Source organism: Balearica regulorum, chromosome 2 (genome assembly GCF_011004875.1).
Source record: "Balearica regulorum gibbericeps isolate bBalReg1 chromosome 2, bBalReg1.pri, whole genome shotgun sequence".
Lineage (NCBI taxonomy): Eukaryota > Metazoa > Chordata > Aves > Gruiformes > Gruidae > Balearica > Balearica regulorum.
Genome location: NC_046185.1, coordinates 111,112,315 through 111,121,938, shown reverse-complemented (window position 1 = coordinate 111,121,938; position 9,624 = coordinate 111,112,315). Strand labels below are relative to the sequence as shown.

At 44.3% G+C, this 9,624-nt stretch overlaps 1 protein-coding gene across 2 annotated transcripts; it reads right to left on the bottom strand.

Moving 5' to 3' along the window:
* Positions 1-4,015: 4,015 nt before the first annotated feature.
* C2H7orf25 (chromosome 2 C7orf25 homolog) lies at positions 4,016-7,872 on the bottom strand. 2 transcript variants are annotated; one of them, XM_075745324.1, is made up of 2 exons: positions 7,707-7,872; positions 4,016-5,594 (listed from the first exon to the last, which is right to left on the bottom strand). In XM_075745324.1, exon 2 carries the CDS (start codon positions 5,576-5,578, stop codon positions 4,301-4,303), a length of 1,278 nt encoding a protein of 425 aa, XP_075601439.1. In that variant the 5' UTR covers positions 5,579-5,594; positions 7,707-7,872; the 3' UTR covers positions 4,016-4,300. The 2 variants fall into 2 exon arrangements, with proteins under 2 accessions (XP_075601439.1, XP_075601438.1); XM_075745323.1 differs by lacking the exon at positions 7,707-7,872 and adding an exon at positions 6,518-7,364.
* Positions 7,873-9,624: the final 1,752 nt, after the last annotated feature.

Genomic DNA, 9,624 nt, shown 5'->3' with positions numbered 1-9,624 from the left:
TGTGTTTTCTTACTGTTGTAACCAAGCCTACGGTCAGTTTTCGGGAACTAGGAACAGGGCTGTGAAAACATTTTCAGACAGGCTCCAGACGACTTCAGCAGGCTGCTTTAAGTCTGCTGAAGGCATCATCAGAGGAGGGGGACAGCTTGAAACACAAACTCCTATTTAGCCCACTAACTTACCAAAGAAAAACACTTTCACACAGCTGTGGCTGCAACACACAAAACTACCTCTGAGTGTTTTCGTGGCTTGCAGGTACAACAACAGACAAGTCATTTATCTGCATATTTTGTCAGCCAGAACAACAGCAAGGAATATACACAGCTGTGTCCACAAATAAGTTTCCTTTTGACAAAACTGTAAAAGATAAATTAGAAACACAAATGTATTAACTTACCTATTTATTTCTCATATAATATCCAAGTGCCTTCTACTGTCTGGCATCAATCACAGCTTTCCTTGTTTGGTATTCTTACGGTTGGAACAAAGAGAGCCAGCTGAGTGCTGCACAGAACAGAGATGCTGGCTCTCCTCGGAGACTATGGAACCATACAGAGATAATGTAAAATAAATTAAACGTGCCAGAAGAACAAGGCTCTCCAAAACACTTTAGGAACCCATCGTTGCCAAGGAACTTAACGCTGAAAAAATTCCATGAAAATAATAACCAAACAAAATCCACTGCAGCAAGCAAGGTGCCTCCATATCCTCAAGTGCCTGGTATAGTGCAAAGCAGTTGTGTGATACTGGAATAAAGCATAAGCAGTCTTGGATTTCCATTTTTTTCCAACTTAATTTCAAACATAATTTGGCATCTTCTAATTACTCATTTGTAAACACATAAACAAGGGAAGTCCAACATCTAACCCGCGAGTTGTAAAATTAAGTAGAAGCTACCTAAATGCACTAAACCAGAACGCTAGTTTATATATGTAGATCACCAGTATCTTGGAAGGCAATACAAAAGCCACCAAATATTACAATCAAAACACATTTTGGTTCCAAGCCAGCATTCAGTTTCAGGTTTCATCTTATAAAGCAATTCTTACAGTCTGCCAGCATTGCACTTCTGTTTGACCAACAAACCAAAAAACACCCCACTGAAGGTAAAAATAGCTTTAAAAAAAAAAAAAAGCAAAACACAAACAAAAAAAACCCCAAACCAAACAACAACAAAAAAATCCTGGAACACCCACATTCTGAGCTTTTTATTGCACCATGCAACAGGGATACACAAAATAACAATAAAACCCCCTCAAATTGCACAGTGGCATGCAGATAACTTCTAGAGTTTCGTATTGCTAAAATATTGCTCATATGATGGGTAGAAATTGGTAAGAGAAAGAAAATGGATTCAGTAACAAACACTACGTTGAGCAAAAATGACTGGTAATGAAGAAAATCACCACACGATGGCTCCAGATACAGAGGCTTTTAAATGGAATGGCATTTAAAGTTCACATGAAACTATCATTACAAAATAAGTCAGCCAGCTCTGCAGCAGCAGGAGTGAAGAAATACAGCAAACGGAGCTCACCCCAGGCAATACAGAGGTTACTTGCTTCTCACTTTCTCTGGGTCACCTACCATGTAAGAATGCGGGTCACTGCCCTCTCATCTGTGGTGTGGAGAAACCTCTTTAGAGGGTTCCTAGGAGGATATTCAAGAGTACTCAATGGGATAGAGGAGGGAAAATGATGGAAACGCCCTTCTTAGAGTCACAGCAAGCAGTGGAATGAAGCAGTTCTCTCCCATTTACTCATCCAAACCCCTCAGCATCAAGGGCAGAAAGGCCATAAGCAATTGAAAAGTAACTTAACTGCTTAAAACGATTAGTTCTTAAAAGGCCATAATGAATTATCATGCAGAAGTGCACTGTTACCATGTACTTAGCTTTAAACGTATCCTGTAAGATTGTAAAACAGATTCATCAGCGATAAATAGTAAGCTGTCTGTTGGGACCTCAGCTTTTAAAGCTCTGAGTTGCAAACAAAAAGAACCCCTCTCTCCCAGGTTGGTTGTTCGTAAATTATTCACTAAGAGGTTTCATGTACCTTCTTTCAGGCCTTCCGATACCAAACAGAAACAGTTTTGAGACACACAGTTCGTTCTTATTCTCCACAGACAGCCTCTCCCACCTCCACTCCCACACCTACTGCGGAGGAAAGATCACACGAGGTGTAACAGCTCTCACGGCAGAAATGAAAGGCACTTTTCCTTCCAGCTGTTTATAGCACTGCAACATTTCAGGAACATCTGTGGTCGTGCTCTGGTAAATCCATCATACCATGATAAAGCACTATCTCCCTAAGCTCCCATATGATGAAGCTTGTGCTGTCAACTGCTAAGGTAGACTTGCATTTCTGCGGCACAGCCAACACGTTATTTATATCGTTTTGGTGTGTTGGTCCTCCTTTCCCTTCAGAAGAACTTTCAGGAAAATTAATGGATGCAGTGGGGGTTATATCCTGGCATGAGACACAGTTTTTTTTACACAGTGTTAGACTGTAGGAAGAAGCTAGATGCTTTGTTAGAACAACTCACCAAGGGAGACCTGTGAAACTGGCAGGTAGAAAACTGTATCCTCAAGCAGCAAAACCCAAAACCCAGTTCCACCCATCTTAACTAAACCGCATGAACTACCTCAGTGGCCAGCAGAAACAAGGGGCAGGTGAAGAACAGATTGCCCTCTGCACTGTTAAAAGTTACAGGTAAAGATATGCAGCATGTGGATACTGGTGACAACTCCTAACAGGTTACTCTACGTGCATAGTAAGAACAGAGCAGAGCAAGAGTCATACTGAAAAAAAAGAATGCTTTTGCTCCTTGAAGATAAACTTATTCAGCTGGAGTATCTTTACACCACTGCTGGAGTACACCAGAGTACTGGAGACAGAAGGAAATACGTAGAGACTATGGCTAAGGGAAGCACTGCAGCTACTTTGTATTGTACGAAGAAATTTAGAATGCAGTGGTAAGAAGCAAAGGAATGTTCTTTGCCTGAACTATAAGCTGCATAATAAGGCTATCTTGTTGAACAACAGCCTATAAAATATTCAGTGGGTATCTCTTTCACTGACCTGAAAAAGGGTATAGCTCAGGGCCAAGAGGTTCACTCTGACATCTCAAAATTTTCCACTAGGAACCTGATGCAAATCGATACCAAACAGCAAGCGCTGTCATTAAAGGATACAGAAAAACATTAGAAAGGTCTAAAACAGCAACTCTCTCCTGGGGAAAAAAAAAAAGCAACCAAAAAAAACCCACACCAAGAAAAACTATTGTTTATTCTACACCGAGTAAAACCAGCAGTTATAACACCAGTGAAAAAGCTTCTCTCTACTATAAGGCAACCTAGCAATTAATAACATATCCCACAAACCTCCTCCTCCACCATGCCAACACTGAAGGACCTCAGTGAAGCTTTGTTTCAGGTAATCCACAACCAACAGAGCCAAGTTCACCATGATTCCTCAGCACAGAGCTCACCAGTATCAAAAACTACCTGGGTGCTGGCTCAGTTTAGGAGGATTCCGTTATCCAAAGCCTCAAGCTGCGTTTTGCACCCAGCAAGACTTTGCACTTGGGCAAAGGCTAAGAAAAAAGGGAAGCAGATTTGCAACCTTGGTCTGCTACCACTGGCTGTCCAGTTTGGCCCAAAAGTCATAACATATTAGTGCCAATAAACTCCAATTTCAACTGATTTTTCTGGGAATTTTAAAGCTGTTGCCCAGTTCAGTCTATATGGCATATATACAGAGGTTCCTTTCAGTAAAAGAAGGAAGGTTTAAGTTGGTTTCTATTCATGGCTACTAGTCATGTCTTCACGAAACAGCATACACCCAAAAAGGCATAGGACTGAACATAAGTTACCTCTGAAACAACAAAAAATTCAGTTGAACACGACAGGTGAAAAGAAGATTTAAGTTCCACAGAAATGAAGTTTGAAGTTTATCTAAGGTGCTGAATTTAATCTCTCTAAAGAGAACAAAAATAACAAAGGCACAATTGCAACTGTGCTTTAACTGAACTTTTTAATAGGGATAGATACAATTAATATACTGTAAGCCAGTTAACAATTTTCACTGAAATCTTATTACCTTAGTGAATAAATAAGCGGTCAGCTGAACAAAATAAAAACCTAAGGATTGAGTAAAGATATTGCAAATCCCATGAGGAACCCTTCCACTGCTACAGTTACTGTCTTCACTGATAGAGACCTAAAAGTGTATTGTTATGATTCTCCTGTTTCTCCAAATGCTTCCACTGCAGCACCTGCGATATTTCAATGACTAACTCATTAAATGACTTGCAGTCCATTATCAGGTGGGCAGCTCTTTGGTAAAGGCGTGGCAACAGATTCTTTGCTTTCTGTCAACGCTCGCGGCTGATGGACAAAAACACTGAACTTGACACCTTGGTTAGCCGCTGCCCTCACAAAACCACTATTTGCAGTCATGGTGATGGCTTTTAAAGTGTCTCCCGTCCCAAAAATGGTAAGAGAACGGCCGTTGATTTTTGAACTAGCCACTAGTCCTAAGGCACGGTCTGATGGTTGATCTGGCACCACATTAATTCTTTTAACGAGCAACGCAGCTCGCTCTTTCTCCCCAGGTCCTCCCAGCGTTTCCAAGATGGACTGAAAATCTCTGACAGCAGATTCACAGGCAAAGAGCTCTTTGCCCTCCATGAACTCTTCCAGCTGAGGCAGGACTCTTTCCCTCCTTTCTTGAGCCGCTTGCTCTGTTAGCACTTTTTCTTTGAAGATGAAGTAGCAGCCGCCATAGCTTAGAGCGGAAACGTAGGTTATCAAGGTAGTGATGTCCAAGTTAACTCTATTGCACACGTTTACTTTGATCTGGGTAGGAAAAGCAATGCTGGCCACTAAATTCTCCCGGTCTACTCTGGTCACCTGCAGGAGTTCAGGGCCTTCTTCATCTGATTCACTGGCACTAAGGTGCTGGTTTTCTGTAGATGGCTCTGCTAGTAAGTTCACGGCAACAATGTCTCCTCGCACAGATATTCCCATCTCCTTCAGTCTCTCTGCCATAGGGCTGGACACGCTGTTGTAGAAGGCAAAGATTATGTGGGGATTGCTGTACTCCACTGGCTGCTGACGGCTCGCTTGTAGGAAGTCCTCTGCCTGCTCAATAACACTTTTGTCACCATACTGGCCTCTCCCCAGCCAGATGTTATGCAGGGCCTCAGCTTTCCGACCGATGGCCTTCACCCACGTGTGACCTCCGTTTGCAACAACATCTACCACCAGTGTCTGTTTGTCGCCAAACCTGTCCTCGTAAGCAAAGACATGGAGGACACTGACAACGTCCTCCAGGTTCTCTGCTGATTGAATAATGGCTTGGAGATGGGTAAGGTTTGTACTCTGCAGATGGGATTCTTTAATGGCCACCTTCCCTGCCTCCACCTTGTGTAAGAAGTTTAGCTCAGCCTTCAGTTTGCCACATAGTTTTGCCCCACCTTCTATTCTCCTTTTCTGGGACTTGGAAAGGGCTTCCGCTCTCTTGATCAATTCTTTGGCAACAGCAATTCTTTCACAAAGCAGCGACTGCACAGACATGTTGCAAACATTATTCCTATCAAGTGAAAACAAAAGATAAGATTGTTATTGCATGGTCAAGAATAAAGACAGTCAAAAGAGGTCTTTGCAACGGCACACACGGGAGTTTTGTGGTAGATTTAGTGCAACAGCTACAGATATTGTAAAGCCCAAGCATCAGGAACCTCAGCACAAATCCCACTAATTCCTGTCCTTCATCTCCAGGGATCCTGCCTATAGCATCAGAAGATCTTAGTTCTCTGCAAGGGAGAACAGCAGTATTCAAGTCCCTGCATATGCACCCCTCATGGATGTGAGCCCTTCACTTAGTCACTTAGACAGATCTCAGCTCTCACAGCTCATTTGCAAAAGTTGCCATCCAGAGCAAAATTAGAAATCCTGTTAATGCCATAAGCAAATCTTGCCTCTTCCTCTCACCACAATTATTATTAAAACATAAAAGCTACCTACCATGCTTATAAAAACTGTGGAGTCTGGCTCCCTGCAAGTATTTTAACACAACCCATCATGTTTTATAATTATGGGTAGCACAGCTCTGTCCTCTCCAGCTTCCAACTTAGACTGTGCAACTCAGTGAATGAGCCCCTAACAACCACCTGGCAAAGTTTCAACATTACACAGCATCATGACAGACTACAGTTCATAATTCTAGAGCCAGAAAGATCTAGAAGTCTCTATGTTTTCTAGTTCTGCTAAAGATTTACTGTGTTACATCCAGTAAGTCTCTTCTTTTGCATCCATATTACTTCAGTATGTCTCCCTGAGGAAAGTATGATAGGAATTACTTAACTGAATGTGGGTTGGCTTTGAAAACTGTAAGATTCAGTATCACAGCAAACAATACCATTGCTTATGACAAGCACTAAATAGCCACTACGAATAATGAAATTAATCCATTTTTTACTTCCAAGTATAAACACACGCTCCTGTAATTCTTACCTAAGCTGCATGTTGAAGGAAACTGGTATTAAAGGGCAAGACAAATGCAGCTTCAGCTGAAAATGAGCAACAGGATACAGCCTGGGTCGTACAGCAGGCTCTGCCAGCGTAACTGTAGAACTCGGCTTCAAGCAGTTGAAATCACCCTTGCACTAAGCATAAGTTCAAATTCAGTCAACATTTACTGCTGCTGGCCCAGTTCATAGCCAACATCACCAAGATCTTCCCCTTATCAACTAAAAAGCCTAACGTCTTCCAACATGACCTACTGACTCTCTCCAGGGTCAGAAGAGGCCAGTGGAATCAGCCCTTCCCCCAAAAAGTCCTCACCATTGCCACAAGTTTATTCTTACACATAAAGCAATGAGTAAAACCCCACAGTTGCTACTCTGGCACCTCTCACCACTGCAAACGTAAAAAGTCTAAAGATGAAGCTTACTTCAAGTTTTCCAGTGAAAGTAAGACCACAAACCCAACTACTTTTTCAGCGTGACAACTGCGAGGCGACATCAAAACCAACCACACGGCCTCAGAAGAATAACTACTCCTTAAAACGAGGTGGGGAAAAAACCGAAACCCTTCACAGTAAATGTTGTTTACTGTTAGAAGAAGCCCCGCAGGCCGCTCGCTGAGGCTGACGCGCCTCATCCCAGGGCGGCCTCAGCCCGCCGCCCGTGCGCAGACAGACGCGGCAGGCACAGCCATCCCTACACGCCCAGGACACTCCCGCCATTTGAGGGCGCCCGTCAAGGCCGGCCCCCGACCCGCCTCCCCTCGGCAGCCGCGCACAGGCGCTGCTTGACCCCGGCCCCGGATCTCCCCTCGGCGGGCAGCGGCGGAAACGGCCACTCTCCAGGCCCTGTCCGCCCGCCGCCCCGCGATCACGTGAGAGCGACGCCGGGGAGGTCGCGGCGCCATGTTGGGTGAGGGCAGGGTGCCCTCGGCGCTTGCCCCAGCCCCTCTCAGCGGCATCGGCGGACCCCGGGGGGCCCCAGCGGCCGGCCCCGGTCGCACCCCCTTGCCTCGCCCTCACCCGACACGGTGGGCGATGGGACTCGGACCCCTGCTCCCCTTGCCTCCCTCCCCGTCACTATCGGGGCGCGAAAAGCTCGGGCCCGCCTCGCCTCTCCAGGGGCTCCCGGGCCCCGCTACCTCCCAGCCGCCTGCTGCCCCCGCAGCCCATACTCACAACCCGGCGGCAACAGCCTTCGCCCCGGGCAGCGGCAAGATGCGACCCGGGCCGGCGTGGCGCGGCTCGGCTCGGCCCGGCCCGGCCCAGCACCTCCCCCGGGGCCGCCGGGCGGGGACAGCCGCTGCACCCGCCTCGCCGCGCCGCCGGCCCCAGCCCTCCCGGCCTGGCTCTCCTCCTCGGCCTGCCTGCAGCCAGGGTCACGGCAGGCCTCACATAAATGCGAGGTTTTATCCCGAAAAGCCTTTCTTAAGGAGCAAAGACAGTAGGTCACAGGCGAGAGACAAGTCAGCCTTGGGCGTGAACTTCAGCAAGAAAGAAGCAACCATAGCTCAGTGCACGTTGGGTCTGCAATAACAAAAATGGGCCTTAACAAACCATTTGGTGCTAAATATGAGCGTTGTCATTGCTTGTCCCCAGTTGCAGTAGACATCTCCATGCCCTCCAGCCTCTCTCCATGATGCAGCAATACTCCCTAACGGCATGAGAGAGATTTGCCTTTACTTGCCTAAATGCTTTCACAAGATTTTGCAAAGCAGTAGTAAGCCGAAGCAAGTTGTAAGGGGTTTACTGCACCTGTATCTTCTATCACATTGCAACCTACTTAAAGTCATGACCTCGTGAAACAGTGATACTGTTCTCAGATCCTGATCCTACGAGTTAAATAAAGCCCAAGGAAATCACCTGTTCTTGTAGGTGTCACACTACCTAGAGTTCCTCAGAGGAGATCATCTTCCAGGACATGTAAATCTAGAACATTACCTACTTTAAGTGAAGAGCATCTCTTTTTCTTCTTTCAGATGACTGCATTAGGAACAAGATAAATGAAGCAAAAATCATATTTCGTGGTCAGCTTAAGTAATCAAGCATGTAATTTGTCATTTCTCACAAACGAACAATGTTTCTTCACTTTATCTCCCCTTGACTCCACTTTATGCAGTGAGTTGTTTTACAAAATATAAACAAAGCTATTATCATATATCTAAAAAAATTAATTGCACTTTTTGAAAATGACCACAGCCACCATATAATTTGCTACTCGATTGCACTAGTATCTCTCATTCCTGAAGTGATTTTATTATTTGAGAAATACATCTCAAAATTACTTCCTTAAATTTCAAGGATTTTGAATGGGAAAAAAAATGTAAATTAGTTCCCTGCAATTTAAAGGTTCCCTTTAAATACTAGATAACATTTACTTACAATTCTAGACATGCAGTCATCCAAATATGGCAATGATTTTCTTCAATGTAGGATTAAGCAGTTTAAAAAAAACCCCACACTCCAAATCTCACCACCTTACCCATTAGAACAGCATAATATCAAGGTCTATCAATGTACTAATTATCTAATACTCTAAATAAAGCCTGAATTCAAAATATTATGCATATTCTTTCCAAATTACACCAAGTCCCAGGGACTCTGATTCTCTGTAGGGTTTAAATATTATCAGGGAGCTTTGGGACTCAGTTCTTAACAGTATAAAAACAGTCTCTCAACTACCAGCTTGGTGGCTCATCAAAGTGAATACCACAGACAAGAGACCATATAGACCCGCCCTTCTCATTTCACATGGAAGAAGGAGCAATCAAATATTACCATAGAAATGATGACTGGGGCTCTGAGCCTCAGACAGTCCGAGGAAAGCATTCTTAAGGGAAAGTACTCTCAAAGGAAAGTTATAACTGGTCATCGTTTTGAAGCTTTTTCTCATAAAAGGAGACTATGTACTAATACATAGTGCTACAATAGTCTAGTGATAGTGTTCTCATCTTTTTCAAGGCATACGTCTATGTTTTCTCCAAAGAAAAAATGTGCCACCACTTAAAAATAATCAAACTGACCATTATTTTACCAATTCAGTTTACGTTCCTAAAAAGTGCTGACTGTGGCAAACCAGGCACAAGAGGACATTCAG